At 34.0% G+C, this 27,301-nt stretch overlaps 1 protein-coding gene across 1 annotated transcript in view; it reads left to right on the top strand.

Moving 5' to 3' along the window:
* Nucleotides 1-27,301, top strand: part of LOC110093434 (aminopeptidase P2) — an 85,153-nt gene that overhangs the window by 26,264 nt on the left and 31,588 nt on the right. Inside the window, exons 4-7 of the mRNA XM_020818313.2 lie at nt 3,743-4,018; nt 10,371-10,543; nt 13,202-13,480; nt 19,396-19,547. Of these exons, the coding sequence (XP_020673972.1) occupies nt 3,743-4,018; nt 10,371-10,543; nt 13,202-13,480; nt 19,396-19,547 (880 nt within the window). The remainder of the gene's footprint in view (nt 1-3,742; nt 4,019-10,370; nt 10,544-13,201; nt 13,481-19,395; nt 19,548-27,301) is intronic.

A 27,301-nucleotide genomic window follows, 5' to 3' on the forward strand; every position in this document is an offset into this window, starting at 1 on the left:
CCGGTGGTCCCAAATCGACGCTCTGATACCAATTTGATAGGAAATACTTGAAATCAAGTAATTCCTAGCCAAAACTGAAGCGGAACCAGGGAAAAACTGCTGTCTCCAGCAGTGGACAGCAGCTTTGTACAAGAAAACAGTGAGGAAACGCGAGAAAACTGAGATCCAACGCAAGCAAAGGTTAGTATTTTATTAGTAGACGAATAAAATGGCAAAGATACAATTTGTTCTTCAATTCAAGAGGAAGAACGTACTCTCCAAAGTCTCCGGCGAAGCCAAAACAAAACCTAGATCTCAAAGAGAAAACTCAAATTCAAGATAATCCTAATTCCCCCCATCTTCCTAATTAAAGCAAAAGGAAATATACAAATTACATAAACACCCTCCTCATTCAAAATTTCCCTCCAACGAAATGCTCAAAATCCTCCTAGCCCGCCTCTTCTTCCGCCTTTTCTACGAACAGGTTCCGCCCGGCTTTGGACCGCCAGGCGTAGAACCGGACCGGTCCAGCTGGGACCGGTCCAAGCGTAACACACTGCCAATCCTGACTCCAGGCAAACACACCGAGTAGCTAAACACATCCCTCTCTATCCGACCCAGCGCCTCCAGTTGACCTTCAATCCTCCAAGCCGAGACTTCCACATAAGCTCGACTCCCTTCACTTTGTTGATCCACTCCACTTGCTTCCTTTCTCCAACAGCTAAACACTCACAACCTTCCATCACTTCAAATACATAATCCAACCCAACTTCCTTCTTAACCTGCTGCTGTCCAACCCATCACCAATTACCCACAAAATTCCACACAGTATAGCCTACTGTTGTCTGAACCTCAAGCAAGCAACAACCCTCAATTACTTACCTTTTTCTCACAAATAGTAACTTTCTAACCCACTTACTTGACCAAAAATCAGCCCATTTTATCTAATTATTATTATCATTAATTAAAAAAAGAGAGAAGGAAAAGACAAGAGGAAGAAAAGAGATTTTTTTTTGCACTTTCATCATTTGTCATCGCCTTGATACCGTCGTTTCTCCTCTCTTGCGCAAAGATATATTGTCATATAAACTCAAAAATCCTGAAATCTTGTTTTCGGCGCTTGCGGCGCGTTGGGTGACCAGCTATGCACGTTTTTTTTAAGTGGTGGGAGGGAATTAGGTGCGGCGCTTGTGGCGAGATTGGTGAGCCTTGTGCATGCTTTTCTTAGCATGATGAGGTAAAACTTAAGTACCCGTGTACGAGCTTCTATGCATGTAGGGAAAAACTGCATAATTTTCACCTAGATACCCCTAAAGACACATGCACGCCCTTTTTGGCTTAGCAGGATTGAAAATCATAGTCGCGGTAATGCTGATACCGCTCATGCACGTCTTTCTTGATGTAGTGGTCAGGCTAAGACTGTCATAAATGGGAGAGATACCGGGAGGCTACCGTGCAAAAATTTACCATAAGTTCTTTATATCGAATTGATCAAAATTAAATGTACAATTTTATAAAATTTATTTCGTTAAAATCCGACAACTTCGAAAATTTGATCCGCACCACAACGCATTGTTACACTACAATTCAGTGTTTTCGGGTTTTACAACAGTGCACTTATTGAAGATTGAGATATTGAACAATAGATTTAGATGGTATGAGCATTTATGATAGAATGGAAGACAGAACCAACAAAGTTGATAAAATTAACGTGAAGGGAGTAGAAAAAATGTGCTCCAAAGATAACTTGATTTGAAGTGTGCAAAAAGACTTGGACAAAATAAGTCTTACTGCTTACATCACATGCACTACTCAACTAAAGTGAATGGAGGCGGGGGTTCATAAAACCAATCCCAAATAGTTTTGATACAGCTAATGAAGATGATGCGGAATTCAATATCAATTGTAGTAAAACAAATACATTTATGAAGTATAAAAGAAACTCCATTTCCTAGTTTCCAAAAATTGTCTTAATTTCTATTAAATTATTTTGGCTTTGTAAGCGATCAAATGCTTCAGTCAGAATATCCATAGTTTAAGCATAGCTTGAGATTAGCTGAAAGATGGAGGAAGATGGTTTTGTACAGTAGATAGTGTCGATGTTGGCAGAGGAATATGGGTTTCAGTGATTGTTATCACTGCACGTGCCTATGGGGTAAGTGATTCTTTCAGAGATGCTTGGTTTGGTGGAGCTTGTTGGTGGAAGATCTCAGCATTGGGTAGCTTGTTCATAATGGAGATGAAAACTTGTAAATACTGACTGCTGGAAGAGTTAAGCTTCCAGAAATGCTTGTTTATCTCGAAAAGAAGCACCTAGGGTAGGAAATTGGCTTCCGGAATAACTTGGCATCAGAAGGATTACTCACAAGGGATACGCAGCAGCACAGGGTTTTGGAAACGAGGCTGTTAACCACTTTGGGTTGGCCACCTGAGAAAGGAAGGAGGCTATGATATTGGCTTTTCCAAGCTTTAGGTGGAATCTGTTAGCGCACATATCTATATCTAGAGACATCTGCATAGCACCGATATCTGTTGGCATCTGTAGACAACCAATATTGGTTGCTCTTAACAGTAACAAAAAACCGGAAGAATTGCTATGGTTATTGAGAGAAATTTCCGCTAAGATGACTACAAATCTGATACTTCATTTCTGAATTGTGGTTCATCACTCTATTATGATGTATGTCAGCGCTTTTGCTTTTTGGAGATCAGAGCGTATCAAATGTAGTATTAAAATGTGATTCTTATGCTTGTTGTAAATACAATATGCACCCCTCATTTTAAATTCTAGATGTTTATAACAGCATCTAACTTATGCAATGACCGCATCTTGTTAAAAATATACAGGATTCCTTTCTCAATAAAATGTCATTAAATAGGAAGACCAGGGGGGCTTTTTTGTTCGAATATACGTGATATGGCTAATAAACTCAGAGGGAACCATGAAGTTATTTTAAAACAGGGGTTACCTAGTGCATGAAGTTCCTGTTAATACGAGATATGGTAAAGGTTTGATGCATGCAACCTTACCCCTTATTGGTAAAAAGGTTATTATTAAAACTTAGGACGTCCTGAATACATGAGGTCTCCCTTAAACCATTGCTCGAGACCGACACTATTTGAAGTTCTTGATAAGTGATAGTTTAGTCGTCATATCAAGTTCTAAGCTAATCAAAATGCTTAAAATTGAGTTCTAAGCTAATCAGAAAGCTTAAAATTGAGTTTTGTACAAGGACCAGTTAGCTGAAGAGTAAGCTTGGTATTATCAACAATGCAGAAATTATTAGGCAAGGAAAGGCTTTGTAACGGTTGTGTAATTAAATTCTTAATGGCATTATTGCTTTTGCGAGCTAGCTGGCTGAATGGAATATTAATATCATTAATTTGAATACTGAAAAAAGCCTGATTTTTCGAAACTTAATCTTGAAGAGAACAATTTTTTTATTCATGTTTAGCAAGCTCATTCACGTTCAATTTAGGCTTGGTACCTGCATATGGTTTAGTTAAATATTTTCATGCACCTTCTTATGTAGCAGATTTTTTGAAGCATTACAATGAACAATGAAATATGGGATAAATTTTCATAGAAATGCTAGCTTTTTGATGATTTTTTTCCCTTAAATTCTGTTGGTTAAGGTGCATATTTTCTGGTGAAAAATTTAAAATTTCCTGAACTCTAATCTGATTCCTAGCTGTGATACCTTCAGACTTTTCTAATTCTCTATATGATGCTATTTTATCCTTAACTTTTTGAAGGGAGCAGTTCCTGTTTTCCTACGATACAGCAGAGGAAATGAAAGCAGCAGTTTCCAAAAACAATCATGAGCTGGTCTTTGTATATGATTGCAATCTTGTGGATGAGATATGGAGAGAATCAAGACCAAAGCCTCCTTTTAAGCCAATTAGAGTGCATGATATCAAGTATGCTGGTGTAGATGTCTCTTCAAAACTGTCTACTTTACGATCAGAACTTATAGAAGCAAGTTGTACGGCTACTGTTATATCAATGCTTGATGAAGTTGCTTGGCTTTTAAACTTGGTAATTCTCAACCTGTAGGTTTTCTTTAATTTGGATTGGTTATTACTATTCTTGAATGACTAATTTCTTTCAAAGATTGGAGGCACATTATAGTTGAAGACCATTATGCATTCTCTCAATTGAACGTAGTTTTGTCTTGGAATTATAGAAGTATCACTTGAAAACATAAAATTCATTCTTGTGGCCTAAGGCCTTTTGCTTTTGTGGGATCTGTATCAGTGTAAAATTCTTGAGCCGATCAAAACATGATCCAAAGTTTGGTTTTTATTTGATGCAGTACAAGTCTACCAAAGTCCTTAGTCATGACTTATGAGTTCGCATTTTAATGTCATTTAATGTAGCCTGTGGTCATCCTTCTTCATATTTAAGCTAATTATTAATGGTTTAAATATCATTTATTTTCTATGACCAATTTGGTATTTTTATAATTATTTAGGGATAGTTTTGTCATTTTCAATGATGCTTATTTCTACTGGTACCCAAGGTGTTGTTATTTAGTTAGTTTGAGATGGAATAAAGTGGTTTTCTTTCTGGCATCAACTTCAGGGAATTATTCTCTCTTTTAGAGTATCATCTAACTTTCTTCCTCTCTGCCTCCTGCCTCTCATTGAGGTATTTATTTGTCTAATTATATGAATCCTTTCTTCTCTTTATTCTTTTGATTCTCCTCCTATACCATATTCTTATGTTCTCTACTATCAAAATATTTTTCGTTCCCCACTTGTCTTCATTCTGGCATCAGAGCAAAAATTTTGCCATCTACAATTGATTTTTTGTAACATGTTTAAATCCTTGTAAAGTTTCGTTGCACATTAAAAGTCATTTCAAGTTAGTACTAGCTAGTTAAATTCCCATTCATATGACAGAGCCATCCCTTAACATCCTTGTTGATGTTGACTTTTTTTAGTTGCAAGTTGCAACCTCATGGATGCCCTAATCTCTCACCTTCGCTTCATTTCAGTTGTCAAGATAGTCAATCTTGACACTAGAAGTGTAACACCATAGCTAGGAGATTAATCCATCCCGTTCCATATATTTTTTGCAGGAAACATGCAATATTCTCTCATTTAACATAAACATCGATGTCTCCATGTGTTCAAGTAAGTTCCCTACATCTTCACATACACTTGCACTTTTGTTGTTGACCCTAATACTAGCTCTAGGATTGAGTCAATCGTGCACGACAAAAATGACGACTGAAGACGTGACTTCGCGTGAAACTTTTCAAACACATCAATCGAATATTAAAATTACCGAAACAATGTCCATTACTGAAACAAATAGCATCGGTACGTTCGGTTTTTTTTAAAAAGCTAACATCAATACTCATATTAGCTGAGGTTTTCGACTTATAAAAATAAAAAATTTGCATGTGCAAAATGAGGTTGAAATCGACGTTTGTGAACGACGAAAGTTCATTGAGAAAATTGATGCATGTTTAATATAAATAATTTTTTATTACTAATGTCAAAAACTAATTTTAAATTTATATTTAAAAAAATAATTAATTTTTATAAAATATTATTAATATAAATAATAAGAAAAGTACAAAAAAGGATGGATGTCCTTTCAAGGCTATCTTTGGTTTGCTTTTTCAGAAAAAGTTGAAAAGAAAAAAAAAAAAGAAAAAAGGAAAAAAAAAGGGGTGGGGGAAATCTTACTACCAATAACCCCCTCTCATTCCCTCACACTCAAAAAAGCAACGGACTCACGCCCTAGGTCATGCATGCAACGCCCCCGCTTGACCCCATGCGCAACCCCCACTTGCAATTCATCGGCAGCTGCTCAACCTGTTACATATAGACAAGGCCGCCGTATTGTCTTATTCCTTTGTCCTTCCTTCTCTTCTTTCTTCTTTCTTCTTCTTTCTCTTCTTTTTTTGTTCTTCTTCTTCTTCCTTCCATTTCCTCCATTTTCTTTTCCTCCCTCATCTTACTATCTCTTTTTCCCTCTCTACATTGTCTTCCCTCCAACACCTCACTCTCTGCAAATCTTAACTTAATATTATACTTTTCTTTTAATGGCCAACATTTTGCGCCATAAAGCATTGCAGGTCTAACACCATCTTATAGAATTTTCACTTAAGTTTAAGTGGTACTTTTCTATCACACAACAAGCTCGATGCATTCCTTTACTTTAACCATCCAACTTGAATTGTACTAATAATATCCCCATTTATTTCACCATCATTCTGAACAATAGACTCAAGATATCTAAAATGTGTACTCTGATTAATGACTTGCTCGCCCAAAGCCACAAACCCCCCACTAGATCTATTACTACTAAAATTACACTCCGTGTATTCGGTTTTAGATCTACTCAAATGAAAACCTTTAGACTCTAAGGTTGACCTCCATAATTCGAGTTTACCTTCAACTCTCTCTTTAGTCTTATCAACAAGAAGTACGTTAGCAAAAAGCATAAACCAGGGAACATCCTCTTGAAAATCTCTAGTAAGAACATTGAATGCTAAAGCAAAAAGATATAGGCTTAAAGTTGATCCTTGATGTAATCCAACTTAAATTGAAAAATACTAGGTCAAACCACCTTGTGTTTGAACACAAGTAATAGCTCCAGCATACATATCCCTAATGACTTGAATATAAGCATTATTAACATCTTTCTTTTTTAGAACTCTCCATAGCACTTCTCTTGGGACTTTATCATATGATTTCTCTAAATCAATAAATATCATATGAAGATCCTCCGTATTCTCTCTTAAATGTTAAATTATGGGTATGACCCCAATACTGTACATTCGCATGAACGATTGACACATGTTAGATCTTTATAAACCCCCAACAATTGTTTCATGGGAATACCTTTGAAAAAAAATAAAATGAACAAATATGTTGCAAATCATGGGTGTACCAGTGCCCTAAGTAACACACATGCTAGCTACTAAAGCAATGGAACTCATGCATATCTCGTGAACATGTCTTATATCCCGTGAATGAAAAGAAACAAAATAGTAGACTGTCATGCATCATAGATTGTACGAATGCTTCAACAAAGTGCACGACACACATCAAATCATTAAAAGAAAAGCTTATCTACACGTCCCCTATGCGTATAGTGCTAGTGCAACTAAGACATACAAATGCACTATACTCACGCACAAAGAAGTGTATAAGCATTATAACTTGCTAATGCGTTGTACAAGCTCTTGAAAAAGTGTATAATCATTCAAGTATACAAATGCACCATGTAAGTGCATCAAATTCATGCAGGCGCGTCGCGCAAGTGCATTATGAACATACGAATGCATTACGTGAAAGCATCATAGAACATGCAAATATGCTGTGAAAATGCATAAAAAAAATATGTTAGTGCAATGAAATCTCACGACTAATTTTTAAATATTAAATCTCTTTTAAAAATCAAATGTCCGCATGTGCTTTGACAAGCGTGACAAATATTCAAGCATGATGTTCGAGAGTGTTGCGCGGACTATAGAATAATAAATAAATTTTTAACCTTGTTCTAAAAAATGTGTAAACATGCCATAAAATGCCCCAAAATATGTGCAATTGCATCAAAAAGTGTGCCAATCTGGCCAATGTATGTGAACACACTAAATAAGTGTGCCATAAAATGTGCAAGTGTATCGTATAAATGCACAAAAAAATGCATGCATCATTTGAAAGATATTTAAATTATCTAGATGTGTGATGAATATGCTAAATATTTAATTTCACTGCCTGAGAATGCTGAGCGGATTAAATATAAACATAAAGTTTCATGTCTAATCCTACTAAAAAGGACTAGAGTTGATAAGATTTGAACCCGATGAATAAACACATGGCGTGAAATCTACGATAATATGTTATTTTTTAAAGTTCACATTAAGCCTTCAATGTCGTTTATAAAGGAAACTCATTATAAAAATACAAACTCTCAGATTTGACACTCGCATAATGATTCACAAAGCTAATATCGAACCTAATCCGGTGTTAGCAAGTAAGTAGAGTTGGTAAGACTAAAATAACATAATAAAGAAGAAAGAATTTCATGCGGGCTAAATAATGACTTGAATTTTGTTTCCAATCCTTTCCCTTAAAAGGATTGGAGTCGACAAGACTTGAATTAATGAGCGAATGCAGGGCCATGAAATTTATGAAGTTATTATTTTTTAATGTTCATAATAGTCCTAGGCTATCTTTGAAAAAAAAAATCATTACAAATGAATACGAACTCTCTAGCTTAATGCGCATGATAATTCACAAAAAGTTGACATGCGAGCTCGATCCTCTATTAATATGCAGACAAAGTTGACAGGGTTAAAATAACAAAATAAATTTATTCAATTCCTGATGATGATCGTGTTGACACAAAATCTCAACTGGAGGGGATAACTTAATTTAAAAAAAATGTCCTGATATCCTAAATCAATTATTCATGGCTTAAGTTTATTAAAAAAATTAAAAAATTCTATACATATCAACATTTGAATATTTAAAATGAAATTAATAACTAATTTAAAGTAAAAAATTCATCCATATTCCACAACTGTTTATTGATGTGAATAAATTTGAGAATAACTCTAGCTAACAAAGAGTGAATATCTTATCGAGTATATCGCTAACATTCATTCTCAAATAATCTTTGCGAATAAGGACATGAACATGTTCTCTAATAGATGGTTCTATTATTAAATGACAGGTAAATGGTTACGGGCTCTCTAACCAAGTGGTTTCCTGCTAATTGACACCATTATATTATAGTTATAGTCAGAGCATGTATGTTCTTCAAATATCCATTTGTTAGTTAGGGTTACTAAATCTGTCCTCTTAGATATCCTTTGATGAAGCAACCTATGACTGTCGACATGGATGCTTTGTTCAGGTTGGATTAACTACCTCCTATGACTAAATAAACTAGGGATCGTGACAGACTGAGATGATGGAACCATGAGATTTTTATCCGGCTCGTCATAATTCCGCTACTACTCGCTTAAGTATACAGTGGTCAATTTCAAATCTTAAAAGTTTAAATTCAAACCCTAAAATTGTTGCTAGTATATGCTGGGCATTTAGTGTTTATCTAACAACTAGCTTTATTCGAAATTGCTCTTATGCTTATGGAGGGGTAATTTTCCAATTGTGCCTATGGGAAATCTCGAACCAGATCTTAAGTCCTCACTTAGTGCCTAGCGTCTCATTTAAATCCAATCTTCCTTATGAAAATTTGACCTGAAACTTAGTCCCTTAAAACTCGTATAAAAAAATGTGTTGAGAATTCGGGGAGCTAATTTTTGGAACCCTTAGGTTTTTGGTGACTATGCTTGGGAGGTTTATCTTTTAATCTTGGGTTAGTCATACATAAACTATAATATCAGCAAAAGCCTAGCTCCACGGGATGAAAATAGAGGCATGACATTTTAACCATACGTCTAAATATCCATCGTTGAAAGGTTCTGATAGAAATGAAAGCAAATAGAGAGACAAAAATCTCCAAAAACTTTTACTAAGAGAAAGAAAGGCGTGACATCTGATTTGTATTTCCATAGATCTGTCATTAGAGAAATTCATCAAAACTGAGTGGATTATATTGTCTCAAGCTATACCCTATTCAATAAAAAAGAGCTGTATCTCATTTAGGAAGTAACACTGAAGAAAATGATGACATCTCTGCTAAGCTTGAGGCGATGTGCAAAGGCTCGATAAAATCCTATTCATCCATGAAGTATTCCTAATTAGTAGTTCTTTTTCTTAATAACTTTTGGATCATCACAGATATTGTAGCAACATTTCAATTGGCTGGTTACAGATGATCACTTTAGCTGATACTGCTTAGATATTCCCCTCCTTGCTCCTTTTTATAAGGAGCAGCTCTGTTGCATGAGTTTGACCTCTCAAGAACATCACCATTCTGTTCATTTAACATCAGATTTTGTTTTCAACTCAAATATGCAGTAACTTATTTTGTGCAGTTGATTTCCATCATGTTTGTGTGCTCTTTGTATTCTTTGCTTTTATATTCGTTTGCACTTTGAACTCTTTGGATTTACTGGAAAAGTTAACGAATTGACTTTAAGTAGGTAATAATCAGAAAAAAAGTCCCTGAAGTAAACCCCTGATTTGTAGATTTAGATTGAGCAGTAATCGATGTTACCTGCAATTTCTAACTGGACACGTAAGTTCTATGATTGCTACTTTTATGCTATTCATATGGTATTCAGCAAATGTCAAACCAAATTAACCTACATTTAGTTGAAGCTTTATCATATTCTTTAAATTAATCAGTACTAGGAGGATTCTGGATGGCCAGATGTTCTATTTCAGTTCTTCATTTGTCATTATATTTTCTACTTACATTTCATTTGATGACTAATATTTATTGGGTTTTGTAGAGAGGAAGTGATGTTCCACATTCACCTGTCTTCTATTCATATTTGGTTGTGAGTTATACTAGTGCCACCTTATTTGTTGATGCTAATAAGGTTACTGAGGAAGTATTGGTTCATCTGTCAAAAGCTGGAGTACAATTGAGACCATATGAAGCCATTCTTTCTGAGATAGAGAGGTATTCTTGTAACCTGAAGAAAAGTGTTCTTCTTTGACTTGTTCTTACTTAAGGACAAACATTGCAGCCAGAGGTTCAGTATGTTCTTTTGATAATATCATTATTTACTATATTGCTTATTTGTCTGCATTATATGTTTCTTGCCATTTTTTTTAACCTTGTACCAGTAACTTATTTTGGTGATTGTATTGTGAATTTAGGTTTTAGCTTGATGGTAAACGTGAAGTTAATTTTGATGATTTTAGAAGGGCATAAATATTCATATTCATCAATAATGTTCATGTCTTATATTTTGAAACTCTCAGTTTTGATAGCTATTTATTTCTTGGACAAAATTTACTTAATGTTTCAATAGTAGAGGGGGAAGAGGGAGGAACTCCACATGCATGATTTGGCTACACAACTTGGAGCTATCCACATACATAACTGGGAGTAATCTTCATATACAACTTTGATTAGGAGAACACTCAGTCAGCTTGGCAAATAATTCACATTCATTTAATTATTAATATTTCTAATTTGAACACGTTCCATCAATCCACATGCACAACTTAGCGCGGTTCACATTCACAACTTGGATCGATCTGCTGTACACAAACTTAGATCTAGAGACCACTCAAGTGGAATGACAAATAATTTAGATTCATTTAATTATAAATCTTCCAATTTGAATACATTCCATTAAGCCTTTGTTATAGAAATATAGGGTTAAGATGACATGGCCAAATGATTTGAATTCAATTGTAATCCTATTTGCAATTAAATCTAGCCCTAATAGAACATATAAATTTAAATTTAATTTTATTGTCCAAAGAAGGTAATACAACCTAATAAAATAAGTTAAATTAAAAATAAGAGAAATTCAACCATAAATAGAAATGGTTCTTAAAAGATTGAAAATAGTTTTGAGTTCAGTTGTTTTGTAGTTTGATTCAGCTCATTTTGATTGTTTATTAGAATCTAGTATGTTCTAGGTTAAACTAGATGATTTGTATTGCATCAATTCACCGACCAATAAAGAATTCTTTTCCTGGAGAGTTTGCAGTAGTTCACTAGATGAAGTTTCATCATTAGATCATATGATGGTAAAAGCGTCCTTGAAGTAGAGAGATCAACATGAATTAATCCACAGAACACACTAGGATTTGGAAGCTTGGGTGTTGGATGGTTTCAAATTTCAAACACTTGTAAGTTTTTCACAATGTGGACTAACAATCAATTAGGAGATGATGATGGCCACAACAACATAAATTCAATCTTTTGTAGGAATAACTGAAGCAAGCTATGGTAATAGCAATCAAATATAATTTTCAATGAATTCTCTCATGTTGAATTACATTGTTGGGCTTAGACACTTCATCAAACATAGGATTTGGCTTATCCTCCAATAATATTTATGAATCAACCTCAAATATAATAGTACATTCAGATATCATCATTGTCACGACCCGGCCCGGTTAGCTCGCGTAGGCGAGGCGGGAACAGAGGTCGGACGGTAGGTCAAGCATCTAAATTCCTAAATCTATCAATTCCTTAAATAAATCTCCAATATATTTTGAAAGAGCCACTATAACAATAAAGTTTGAAATCACATTAACATATAAGCAAACATATTCTTCGTCCTAAACATTAGGGGTAGAATTGGCATTATGAGACTTCTCTTAATTTTAATTCTTAAATTAAGCAAAATCAAATATAAGTCCTTTACATCAAATTTCTTAGAATTTTGCGTAGAATTTTATAAAATTAATCCCGTTGAAATCCGACAACATTGAATTTTTCACTTAAAACTCGTCGCGGCGCTTTGAAAAGCGTGCGAGGTCTAAAACAGCATTTTCGGGTTTTCACAATCATCTCATAATTATTATCAAAGTTCATTTCATTATTTGAAAGAGGTGTGTCATCATAAATATCTTCATAAGGACTATCATCATAAAGTTCATCATCAGTAAGAGATCTATCATCATAAGCATCTTTGCAAGGATCATTATTATAGCAAGAGGGTGGGTGGTGGATTTGAGCCTTTTATTTGCTATTTTGGCTTTGGTGATATCGTGATTTAGTTAATGGCTATGATGAAAATAGTTATATTGGGCTAAAATTTTAATGCAATGAACATATAAGGATAGTTTGGTTTGCTACATGGAATATGGAAGGATTGAAAGAACTTTTTAGCTAGTCGAGATGACATTTTGAGAGATAAATTAATACAATTTCTTAAAATAAATAAATAAATAACCAATTAATTAAAAAAGGTGAATTTCTTAAAATAAATAAATAATCAATTAATTGATGTTAATTAATACAAAATTGAGAGATCAAATTAGTCAGCTGGATTCACATGAGGCAATTTTTGGGTAAGAAAAGATAGTTAATTAGTATGTTTTAAATAATATTTATGCATTATAAAGTATATATGGGGATTTAAAAAAAAGTATATATGGGGATGGGGAATAAATTGTCAATTTAATAATATGATGCTTTTCGATAAATCCAGAGTTCTTTGCTTTATCTCTATTTAGAACATCTACATGGCGCACACAGGATCACTTCTAGACATTGATATCTATATGTATTCTGTAATGCATTATTGTTGTTGTTGTTGTTATTATTATTATTATTATTATTATTATTATTATTATTATTATTATTTTCCAGTTTGTCTGACCAAGGGGCAAAACTTCTGTTGGATCCATCAACTGTAAATGCCGCAATTGTCAACCTATTCAATTCTGCTTCTAATAGACATCTACATAGATCTGAAAATAAAGTTAAGGGAAACATTGGTCGAGGAACTCATCTTGAAAGTACAACACAAAAAGACGCACCGGTTCAGGTTAATGGGCACAATACTCTATTTAAGATTTCCCCCATCTCTCTATCCAAGGCCCTGAAAAATGAAGCAGAAATCAAGGGGATGCGGAATGCACATCTGAGGTACCTAGATACGAAATGCACGTTTTCTTGCTTTTACTATATCTTGTGTTAGCGAAGCAACTTTTTTTCTGATCATAACATGTATAGAATATTATTCTATGAAATAGAAGTGGATGATTATTTAGTTGATGTCTCAAGAAAAAGGCAATATACCACGCAGGCATATTAGTTTGGCTTAACAGTGTACAAACAGCTATTTTTAGCCATGCGGCATGCTATTCTTTATGATATGCAGTTTAATATAATTGGCAAAATGTTGTCCATCCGTTGCTGAATTCATGTTTTCCTGGATCTCTTTTCATCTAAACATTAGTCAAGTTTCTTATGTGATTTATGTGTGGAAACTAATACAAACCAAGTGATTGTTACTGTATTTTTTACAGCAATAAAAATACTATAGATCCCCACATCAAACAACAATATAGGAGGCATACATAGATATTGGAGTAGAGAATCATCCGAAAGGCTCCAAAACATCCAAGAAAAAGAAAAACAAAGAAATTAGAGAGACTGGATAGTTTAGTTGGAGTGAACTTTGCACGGGTGGCTGGACTTTGCAACCAAACCAACAGCTCGAATTGCTTTTTCTAATTGGCTTCTACGTTCGCTTCAGCAGACACTACCGAAGCATAACAACGGAAACATGCATCACTCCATGGATGTGATGAGCAAGATCACGATTTAAAACTTCTGGAGTTTATTTCAGTTTAGTTGCATAAATAAGTTAGCATCAGATGATCAAAATTAGTAGTTTTCAGTGAATTGTTTGATTCTTCAAGAAGAGATAGCAGATTTGATACTGCTAGGAGCAGGCTATTGTTGAAACTACAAAGAGTACTTTTGGAGTTTTTAGAGAAATCCCCATGCCACATGCATCTTTTGTTATCTCCATGTTCCCTGTTGACCTCTTCATCTATTTCAAAACCCAAATTGATCAAATGGGACAAAATGATGGCCAATTGATGCAGTATTGAGCCAATTATATTCAAAACAGTTTGCCTGCATGAAAATCAAACAGTTGTGACCCATTTTACAAAATGGATTGCATTAATACGGTCCTAAGAGTTGAAATTGCCAAAAAGGGCACTGAGATTGATTTGATTGAACCTGACCAAAACGACGAAAAATAGATGTAACTTGATGCATCTGATTTGATACACACTGCACAAAAAAAAAAAAACTACTCAATTGTCGGCCTTTTTGGAAAATGAATTGCGGTGACACATCTGAAACATTACAACTAGCCAGAGAAGGCACCCATATTACTTAGGTCATCACATGAAGGAGAAACATAATTTATTCACATGCGTCATGGTGACATGAAGGAGTTTATTCATTCATGAGAAACGTGGAATTGCATTAGGAGCTATTCACATGTTTTTTTTGTACTTTATAACCTAAGAAAATTTAAATTTAGGATTAAAAAAATCATCAATCAATGGACGTACCCATCTAATCCTAGGAATCCTTCAACATAGTTCTTTCACTGTGCATAAGGTTTCATAACCATCTTGCTCACCTATTAATCTTTTCTCTATTATTCCTTAATGACCCAATAAACCCTCACTCACTCGAAACTTCTCCTCCAAGTCTCACTCTCATGTACTCGCCTCTCTCTTGCATTTTTCAACTCTTTGTCAGTCTCAACCCACGCCATAGCTCTATCACTGTAGCTCTTTTGCCCGCTGCCCTTGCTACCCATGTTGTTGTCAAACAACTTTCATGCTGTGATCTCCAAACCACACCCAACTGCTGATAGCATTCCCCTCCAACACTAGGCTTCGATCACATTTCACTGTCTTTATTCTCTACCCCGCTCCTTCCTCTTCTCTCTCGATGGAACGTGCACCTATCTCGCCTCCTGTGCAAACTATCGCAAGCTTTCTCTTTCACAACAAATGTTTGCCATCGATCCCTACTCTCAATTTATGAATCCTCAAATCGAGATTGATTTCCAGCAACTCCGAACTTCCATCTCTTTCCCAAGCAATCATGCTTCGAATAAACCACACCTGAAACTATTGCTGTTAACTTCATACATTCATCGTCAGCAAACCATTACTCCAGTTGCATCAACATCTGCACATATCGTAGTTCGTCAAGCGTGCTTACTCTTCTCCAAACAATGGCAGTCAAAAACAAAAACTCCTCGCACTTCAGCACCAAGCCGAGAAAAGCCGCATAGCTTGCAACCCTTCTCGCACCTCCTCAGCTTTACTCTATTTCTCTTCCTTTGACATTCACCATCTCTACCTTTATTTCTCTTTCTTTCTTTCTTACTCTCTCTTATAGATGAAATAAGAGGAAGAAAAGAAATTAAAAATAAGAAAAAAAAGATGAAAATAAGAGAAAAAAAACAAATATCAATATATGAAAATAAGAGGAAGAAAATAAAATAAGAGCAAGAAGCCCGATAACATTTCTTTCTTTCTCTCTCTTATAGATGAAAATAAGAGGAAGAAAAGAAAACAAAAATAAGAGAAAAAGTTGAAAAAAATAGAAAAAACAAAAATAAGAAAAAAAGATGAAAATAAGAGGAAGAAAAGAAAAAAAAAAAAGAAAACAAAGAGAAAAATGAAAAAAAGTGTACTCTGCCATCACAAATTCATCAACTCATCATCTCATCTTGTTGCCTCGCCTTGTGTGCTAAGAAAAATACAACATTTGATAACTTATAAAATCCTGATTGTGGCATGTTTTATGCGATGAGATGAATTCGTGCGTGTTATTCCTAGCATGGTGGATTAAACTCATACCAACACTTTGACTCTTAGCGTGCAACCCTATACATATTTTTCTTAGAATGGTTGAAAAAATATATTGCTTTATAAAATTTATTGTGCAAGTGAATTATACATGCCTTTCTCGGCATGTTAGGGCTTAGAATGGTAGGAAAAATATATTGCTTTGTAAAATTTATTGTGCCATTTAATTATACATGCCTTTCTCGGCATGTTAGGGAGAGATGACCCAAAAACTATATTAGTGCTCATGCATGTTGTTACAACACAATAGGGAAATCCCATGTTGCAATGTTTCATGTTTTTATATGAAGGATCATGCACATTTTTCTTGGTGTGATGTCGTGGAAGACTCCTAACTGTAGTGTCTTAGAACATCAACCATATAACCTTTCTTAAAATGATGGGCATGCCTAACACCTCTTGTTGGTACTCTATATTTGGGGGTGAAATTGGGCAATTGACAAAATTTTTATTCGAAACTCAAACAGAACAAGTTGAAAAGGATTTTTGAACATGAGTACAACATTAAAATGAAATTAAGCTAAGAATAAAATTGCAAAATTAAGGAATAAGAAGAAGTTTGTAAAATGAGGACCAAGTTGAGCACATAACTAGACTAAAATAGGACTTACTATAATAATTGGAGCTGGCAGAACTAGTTAGCTAAACCGGCCCAAATAAATTGGTTGTCTCTTATCAAAGAAGCAGGCATGGTGGAATTGGGGCAAGTGAGATAGAGGACACGACTACTCACATGGTTTAGGGTGAATTTGAGTTTGGCTTTGAGCGGTTTTATTGGAGATGGTCATAGAAGAAGAGGTTGTGCACAGAGAAGAGACATGTGGTTTTGTTTGATGCAAAAGACATAGAATGATAGAGGGTTAGAAGGCGATGTGGACAAAAGAGAGAGTTTTGTTCAATTGTGCGTTTCTGTTGGACATGAAGGAAGAAGTGTTTGTTCGGTTCCTGTTCGACGAACACAAAGGAGAAGAAAAAACACTTTTTCCTTTCTATCGATCATGACACAATCGAACAAAATCCTCTCCTTTCTCATTTGCTACCTTCGAGCTCTCCGCTCTTTGCTCTCTGCATCGAACACAACGACATGCCTCTTCTATGTGCACAAACTCATCTTCTCTATCTTCGTCATCATTGAATCGCTTAAATCCAAAATCCAATTCACACTTAATTGCGAGAGTTATGCCCTTTGTTTGTCTCACCCTAATTCTTTCTTACCCGCTACTTCGATTAGGGGAAATTGATTTCTCTGATCGGGTTTAGCCGGCTCTAGCTAGTACAATTATAACTTGAAAGCTCGCCTGAAAATATCAACGAAACTTCCCACTACTCCTAGAATACTTTGAACACTCATGAACACAACCTATGAAATATAAACAGGAGACTAGAATTAGTGCAAAATGAACTACAATTCCCCTCGTGTTTGTAGGAGATTTTGATTCTTTTCATGGCTCTTATCTTTGAAAAATCCAGCCATATTACAAACAAAAATTATGTCATCTTGAAACATGTGATAACATTCTAACTCGTTCTCTTCCCAACTTGATATGCAATTCATACTTGCAAGTGGACGGAATACAATGTTTTAAAGCTCAAAATGAAACTTTGTGTGCATCTTAAAGACATGCTGTTTGTGTAAACAATCAAAGCTGAATAATTTTAAGTCCCCTATGTGCATCATAAAGCAATTTTCAACTCAAATGAGATGCTTTGAAATTCATGCTAGCTCATTGAAATGTGTACACCTCCTCTTAAGGATACATCAAATTGCCCCCATGTGTTCTGATAAATATCTTAAAATTCAAATCTAAATATCAAAATACTATGCATGCTAAAAATAAAATGAGCTGAAATTTCCACTGCCTCGAAAAGCATGTAGCTATTTCAAAAATCATGCAATCATTTTAAAACTTAACAATCTCTCTCTCTTTCAAACTTAAATTTATCTATGTATATGCATGCTCTTTAGCAAGTTGCCTTATGTATAGGGTAGTGTTATAAGTCCCATATTTCAAATTTGACCCTAGATGTTCCAAAAATTGGAGTCGATAATATTTGAGCTTTTGCGACAAACTTCTATGCCAAAAGCTTAAAATGTCAAGATATTTTGTTTTATGCTGAATTGACGTCTTTAAATTTTCTTAAAAAAGAGAATTTATTTTTAAAAAGCAATATCTCGAGGCTAGCTTTCCTCTATAGCAAACGCAATTTGAACATTCAAACACCTGATCCTCTACATGCGGGGGTAGAGTCAACAAGGTTTGTAATGTTGCAAATGTTTAAATGAACTTAAATCATAGGCAAATTATGAACCCAATCATCTAAACAAGCCTTATCTTAATGCAATAAAGCTCTATCACATCAACTACCTCTATGGTAGGAATCACAATTGCTTATCATAATTGAATGTCACCATTTTTTAAAAATCAAAGCTTTGAAGTTGTAAATATGTATGATGTGAATAGTTAAATCCCGTGAAATTGAATCTTAACCAAAGAGATCATATTTTTAAAATGTCCCTAAATCCCCTTGTCAAATTATTTTAATCCTGAATTTGCATAAATAATATTAATATTTAAAAAGTTTATAAAGTCTAAAAACTTTCCAGTAAAATCTACTGCCTAAAGCATAAAACAAAAATCCATCCATCATTCACAATATTTGCCGAGGGTGACAAAATTCAAGATTAGCTTAAGCTCACAAAGCATACAATCACTTTTGATACAAGTCATCAGGACATTGAAATCCTAAGCCTATTGTTTGATAAATTATTTTGTATTTAAAAATGAATGAAAGAAACATCTTAATTTGCATTGGCTTTGGTGATTTTGATTGATTAGAGGTGTGTGCTTTCTTCCTATCTTTTGCAACTCAAATGTTTTTTTACATGTAACCCTGCAAAGCTAGCTGTATTTGCATATGGCATCTCATCTATTTATGGGTATCACACGCTCTCTTAATTTTATCTATGACTTGGGGTAAGTTTATATGATGCTGTGTTTTATTCGTATAATGCTGTGTTTTATTTAGGTTTTTTTTTTAATGATTGTCGAGTAGCTTTAAAAGTTGCATCTTATTTAAAGCTTATCACATTCATTTAAGTGAAATTTATTAAGTTTGCATGATCTGTGACACAAGGATTTTCTATGACAGAGATGCAGCTGCATTAGCAGAATTTTGGGCTTGGCTGGAAGATGCAGTTCACAAGAATATGAATCTAACAGAAGCGGAAGTTGCCCAAAAACTACTTGAATTTCGCAGAAAGCAGTTTGGTTTTATTGACACTAGCTTTGAGACTATCAGCGGTATATTCTCGGGAATTAGTTTTTTTGAGATTAGGAAATCTATTGCGATCAAATTATTAGAAATAATTCCTACTCAATCTGTTGATTTGACCCATAAAGTATCTTTTAAGATCCTTCCATTTGATAATTGACCATCAAAGATATTAAATTAACGAGGTAGATCACATTGTAAGGTCATTCGTTATAAAATCGATCTGGGGGATGGGAAGGGGATTTAACTGCTTTAATTAGAAAATTTTTGGAAGAATTTAAGAAAATTTACGTTCATTGCAATAAAAAATAATAAATTGCAAGAATTGTAAAGAACATGAAGGAAGCAATGCAAACTGAATTTTTTTAGGTGGATTGGCCCTAACTAACTGTTATACTCAAGCTACTATATTAGGAATTCCAGCATTCTTTCCTTCACAATTTTCTGTCAGCGAAGCATTTAAAAGAATCCTTTCTCTCCTTCGCTTGGCTAAGTGAACCCTAATACCATTGGTTATAGGAAAGGGAACCTCTTCAAATCCTCCCAAGGCAATGATAGCACAAGCAAGTGGAATGAAAGAAGATCACTGAATCCTTACCCTTAATTGTAGGGTTACGGTAGTGACAAACAACTGGAGAATTTAAAAGAGGCTAGGTGAAAGATTTGGCTCAAGAAAGATTGAATTGAGTGTTTAGATCTCCTGAAAAGAATTGTAAATGAAGCTTTTATCATTAGCTATTCAACAGTGAAATGAGTCTTGCCTTTATAGGTAAAGAGTATGCTTAAATGACTCCAAAAATGGCCATACCTGGAATTATCAATTCCCAACTAAAGCAATTTTCCGTTATATAAAAAAAAAAACTAGTTATTGTTGACAGATTGTAGAGCTGTGGTTTGCTAAGGCCGTAGCTGTGACGTATTATGTCTAGATTTGAGATGTACCAAATATAGACCTGTGGCGAGTGTCATCTCTGTAGAACAAGCCATTTTTTGTCTGAGCTTCATGTGATCTGTTGTACATCACATGGGTCACCCGCAGCTTGTGGTTCTATGCACAACAATGAATATTTATTTTACAATTTTATATAGGATAGTAATGCATGACATTTTAGCAGTACGCTTTCTAATATATATAATATGAGATATTGAAAGCCATCAACAGGCATTTAAAATTTGCTCGATACATACTTTTTGTTTATAATATTCTTCTCGAACTTTGAAAACTAGAAACAACAACAACATCAAGCCTTTATCCCACTAAGTGGGGTTGGCTACATGAATCCTTTTTCTTCATTGTATCTTGTTAATAATCAAATTTTTATTTAAATCTAATAAAAATATCACTTTTAATATTTTATAATTAAAACTTTTTAGGTCAACCTCTACCTCTCTTACATAGGTCAAGTTTAATACATCTACTCTCCTAACCGGGTCATCAGAAGGCCGACGTTTTAATTGACCATACCATCTAAGGTGACTCTCTTTAATTTTATCTGCCACTGGAGCTACTCCAACTTTTTCACGTATATGCTTTTTTCGTATTATGTCTCTAAGAGTAAATCCACTCATCCACCCGAGCATCCTCATCTCTACAACACTTAACTTAATTGTATGCCTCTCTTTTAATGACAAACATTCTACGCCATTGTCACGATCAAGCCTAGAAATTTGACTTAAGGAGATGAGAATGAAAAGTCGGACGGTAGCAACAATTCAATTCATATTATAAACAAATTAACATACTTCTCAAAATAACCGAAGAGCCACCATTACAAAATTTTCTCAAATACTTAACATTTATATAAATCATAAATTACATGTTTTCATTTGTACGCCGTCTTTTATAGACAGACTCTTCTCTTTCAGTCATTTTTAATTCTCTAGAGACTTGCCTAAAATATTAGTTGGATAGGTTGAGTTTATAAAATAAACTCAGTGGATAATCTTTATATAATATAACCTTTAAACATGTACAAAATACAATGCATTTTTTTTCCTGATTTTATATACAATATTAGAATTTATATAAACAGTCATATAACGTTTAGTATATGCATCTCATTTTCCATTCATTTATTCATTCCTTTATACAATACATTTCATAAAAAAATTTCATTTATTCCTTTTCCAATTCAATTTATCCTTTTTCCAATTCAATTTGTATATGAATACCGTCTAAATGTACCAATAAAGGTACAACCATTTTTTATTTTCATTTAACGTGCATGGGTGCGTTGCTTCCCAAGTCAGTACCATACGAGGGTGAACTCCTGTAATTTGCATGCATTTCTTTTTACCTTTTTTATTTATTCATTTATGTTTTATAATTTACATCATTTTCTTAACATTTATTTATTTACATTCTTATATGTATATGCATATCATACATATATGTATGCTTTTCAACTTTACTTTCCATTTCATTTACATGTATTTTGTTCGCATGTATTTTCTTTTAAATATTCATATACTTTTATATTCTCATAATATTTCAATCATTTTCATTTATAACAATTTCTACATCAATCTATGCATTAGAATTTCCATTGCCTCATTCATGATAGTCTCCAAAAAGAAGTAAAATAGTTATATGAACTACTATATGCAGATTTGAAATAAAGATAAAATATTGAAAATTTACGTAATTATAATTACCCACTTTATTTCTTTCAAATCCTTGATCCTTGGTATAATCTCAAACCTCAAATTTTTCTTCCTTGTTGAATCGAACTCTTACAACTTTCGATCTATTCCTTTCTAAAATCTCTAAAAATATACAATATAAATTTTCATGTAAATATAAATTAATAACAAAATTTAAAAAAAAAACTGTGGTAAAAATTCACTTACAAATTAGGATTTTCCAAAAATCCAAAATCTTTCTTTTTTCTCTCCCAAAATCCCTTCTCCTCGCTTTTAATCTCTTTTTTTTCCTTATGAAATATCACTTGCTTTAGATGAAGTAAAAGATGACAATTTATACAAAAATGGAACGAAGAATCGGCAAACCTTCTTCCCTCTTTTCTCCTTGCCGTTCTTCTCATTTACCATCGTTTCTTCCAATTCTCCACTTCTTTAACAATAGTAATGAAAAGGAGTTGGTAAATCTTATCCGTGAATGCAATCGTTCGCTAAAAATGGTGAAATGAACTCTCCCCAGTCCCTTTCGCGCAAGTTTGGACATTCGTGCTCTATTCGCTTTTTTCTTTCGCGGGTCGCGACTTAATGCTTTTAATAATTGGCCGGTTCAGTTGAACTAGCCATTACGGTTATCACAATCTCCCTTATAAAAATTTTTTCCTCAAAATTAAATCAAATAAAGAAAACATATCTTAAATAAATAGATGACGATATTGACTTTTCATTTTTGCTTCTTTCTCTCGAGTGACATCTTTATCTGTTCAATGTTTCCATAAAATTTTCACGAAAGATATTGCCCTCTTCCCCAATTATTTCACATCATATTCCAATATTATTTCAGCTTCTTCAATATATTTTAAATCAGGCTGCAAGTCAATTAATTTGGACTGGATTCTATTCTGACACATACTTCCGAAGTATTGATATGTGAAACACATTATGAATTCCTTACATATGCACTGGCAGATCCAATCTGTAAACCATATTTCTAATCCTCTCTATGATTTCAAAAGGACCTATGAATTTTGGACTTAATTTCCCTATTTTTTCAAATCGTTGTATATCTTTTATTGGACTGATTTTTAGAAAATAAATTCTACTACTTTAAACTCAATTGGCATGTATATTGCATCCTAATATTTTCGTTGCCTATCTCGTATTGCCTTCATTCTATCTATGATCAATCTGATTTTCATAGTAGCATCATCCACCAGTTCAGTATCAATTATTTTTCTTTCTCTTGCTTCTACCGAACAAAAGGGTGACTTGGACTTTCTTATATGAAGAGCTTCGTGCGGTGCCATTTCAATATTTTAGACTAAAAGCTGTTATTGTAAGCAAATTTAATCAACGATATGTGAGTCACAATTTTCTCTAAAATAAGAAACCACAAAACCATAATAAATCCTCCAAAGTTTGAATTGTTCTTTTTGATTGTCCATCTGCTGATGATGAAATGTTGTACTGAAAGTTAATCTGGTACCCATATCTTCATGAATTTTCTTTCACAATCTAGAAGTAAAACGGGCATCTCTATCAAATACTATTGATGTTGGAATTCCGTGTAATCTCACAATTTCATCAACATATATTTTTGTCAATTTTTTAACTGAATCCGTCTGTTTGATTGATAAGAAATGAGTTGACTTGATTACTCTATCTATAACAACCCATATAACATCCCAACTTTGCCTTAACCTGGGTAATCCAATCATAAAATTCATTGCAATTTCTTTCCATTTCCATTTAAGTATAGGTAAGGGTTGTTGTTGACCACATGACTTTTGATGTTGTGCTTTAATCATTTGTTAGAGAATACATTTCGCCACAAATTTTGCAACACTCTTATTTGGTTTAGGCCACCAAAATAATCCTCTCAATTCTTGATACATTTTTGTGTTGCCTAGATGAATTTCATAGCCAGAGAGGTGAGCTTATTGTAATATCTCTGTCACGACCCGACCCGGCTAGCCCGAGTTAACGGGGCGGGAGCAAAAAAGTTCGTACAGAAAACTATAATAAAACATAAATAGTTCTAATTAAAAACTTTAATTAGATAACATAATCATCATCCAATATAAGAAAGAGCCACTAACAACAATAAATTCAAATAGTTCCAACCAGTTTAATTGTCTCAAGATCATTAAAACTTTCAACACATCATTACATAAACTACACTTACTGTTCATACTCAGATACAAACTCAAACTTAGACTTAAAATATAAAAACAAATGGAACTTTTCTTCTTCCTGAGGTCCCCTACGACGATAAGTATAAGGTCGTCATGTAGCCATTACTTCTCTCCTGAAAAATATTTCCAAAACAAGAAATGAGCCAACGCTCAGCAGGTAATTCATAGCACAGTTAATTTTATAAGATTCATAAATTAAAAACATTTACAATTAGAAACTAATTCATTTAATTAAACAAGTCATAACATAAAATGTCATTTTTCTTTTCCATAAACATTGCTATCCTTTCATTCTTTTCTTTAATCTTTTTCATATGCAATGCAAAGTGCAAAATGATTATGCTAAACGTATCACCCGTCCCGGAAGTACCCCTTTTTCGTACTGATCAGGTACGCAGTCAAATTTTTTGTCCATTTTCTTTACCATTTGGCTTTACAAGCCCCATTACCATTTGGCTTTTGTAAGCCCCTTTACCATTACCATTTTGGTACTTCCGGATCAACATGCAACATGAAAATTTTATTCTATTTAAATCTTTTCATTTCCTTTCAATTTCCTTTCATATTTATTTCATTTATTCATATACCTTAATTTCTTTTCAAGAATGCATGAAATATAAGCATGAAACTGTAGGGTACTTTAAAGTATTAATATCAAAACATTTGATAGTAAATAAAATATTTGACAAGAAAATAATTACATGAAATTACATTTTAAGCATAAAAATTTTAAAGCACTTATAAATTTAACTGGGTTCTGAACACCTACCTCAAAGCAATTACAGTACGTCACTTCGACAAAGTCTTTTACTTCACACCTTAATGATCACCACCTAAAAGTTTATAAAATAAACGTGTCACATCAATAGAAATCAACTTTCCTAAGTCTAATTGGTATACCCGGCATTTTCCCTTAACCATTCCTTACGACATTTAAAGGATATTTAATTAAATTAATATGAATTTTCGGATTTAATAATTACCTAATTTTCAAAAATCTATAAATCTTCAATTTCATCAAATCATTGTTTCAAAATTGGTCATTAATATATATTAATAATAATATAATAATTTTCGGATTAAAATAATCATGAAAATTAGTGAAAATAAATTTTTCGTCCAAAATCAAAATTTTCGCATTAAAATCATTCCCAATACCCTTAGAAATCATTTTCGTAAAGGTGTCTTACAAAATTAAGTTTTAGGTCAAAAACCCTAATTTATAAATCTCCAAAAATCTCTATGTTTTTATTGCCAAAACATCCCTCTAAATATTCCTTAAATATTTCTTAAAGAGATTTCGAAGGAATTCCAAAATTTTATAAAACCCTAGAATTTTATTTTTACAAATATCTAGAGATCGAGAGGGATTCGTTTAAAAAGAATCATACCGGAGTGTTTCCCTCGTCGCCCTCTTCGATTCGACCTAAATTTCTCGCCGGAAAAACGTCGCCGGAGCCACCCTCGCAGAACCCGCACGGTCCGCCCGTCCGCCTCTCCTCTCTGTTTCGGCTGATCGTTTGCGTGAAATGAGAAAGGGGGGGTGGGCGGTTTGCTATATTAGAGAGAATAATTAATGCTAAAAGACCAAACTGCCCTTAACTAAATTTAGGCTTTTAAATGACTAAGGGTAAAATCGTCATTATGAAACTTCGTTAAATTTTAACTCCTAAAATAGGCTAAATTAGGTAAGGGTTATTTATATAGAAACGATCAGAATTTCGCGTAGGATTTTCTAAAATTAATTCCGTTAAATTCCGTTAACGTTGAAAATCTCACTAAATTCTCGTCGCGGCGCTTTAAAAAGCGTGCAAAGCCTAAAATAGCATTTTCGGGTTTTACAATTCTCCCTGCCTTATAAAAAATTTCATCCTCGAAATTTAAGACAAGTTTAGGAAAACATACCTTAGTCAAAAAAGGTGAGGGTTGGTCTCCCTCATCTTTGACTCCTCCCAAGTGGCATCTTTCTCAGAACTGTGCTTCCAAAGCACCTTAACAAAAGGAATCGCTCTGCTCCTCAACTGCTTAACCTCAAAGTCAAGAATCTTCTCTGGTTCATTAACAAAAGTCAAATCTAATTGAATGTCTACCACATCAGTATTAATCCTCTGAGCCTTATCTGAAATATATTTCCTTAAGGAGGAAATATGAAACACATTATGTACTCTACTCATGTGTGCTGGTAGAATCAACCTGTAGGCCACCTTTCCAATCCTTTCTGAAATCTCAAAAGGACCTACAAATCTTGGACTAAGCTTTCCTACTTTACCAAACCTCTTCACTCCCTTCATTGGACTGACTTTGAGAAATACAAACTCTCCAACATCAAACTCAACTGATCAGTGCTTGGCATCATAATATTTCTTCTGTCTGTCCTGCACTGCCCTCAATCTATCTCTGATCAATCTAATCTTTTCTGTAGCATCATCAACTAAATCAGCACCAATTATTTTTCTTTCTTCTGTCTCAACCCAATTTAAAGGTGTCCTACACCTTCTCCCATACAAAGCCTCGTATGGAGCCATACTAATACTTGCTTGGAAGCTATTGTTGTAGGCAAATTCAATCAAGGGTACATATGCCTCCCACTTACCATTAAAATCCAGAACACATAATCTAAGCAAATCTTCTAAGGTCTGGATGGTTCTTTCTGACTGCCCATCTGTCTGAGGGTGGAAAGCTGCACTAAAGGTAAGCCTAGTGCCCAAAGCTTCCTGAACCTTCTTCCAAAATCTGGAAGTGAATCTCCCATCACGATCTGACACTGTAGTCTTAGGTACTCCATGCAATCTAACAATCTGATCAGCATATAAACTTGCCAATTTCTTAACAGGATCAGACTGTTTGATAGGTATAAAATGTGCAGATTTAGTCAACCTATCAATAATCACCCATAAAGTGTCACATCCTCTTCTGGATCTGGGTAAACCAACCACGAAATCCATAGCAAT

This window comes from Dendrobium catenatum, unplaced genomic scaffold (assembly GCF_001605985.2).
Source record: "Dendrobium catenatum unplaced genomic scaffold, ASM160598v2 fragScaff_scaffold_3, whole genome shotgun sequence".
Classification (NCBI taxonomy): Eukaryota; Viridiplantae; Streptophyta; class Magnoliopsida; order Asparagales; family Orchidaceae; genus Dendrobium; species Dendrobium catenatum.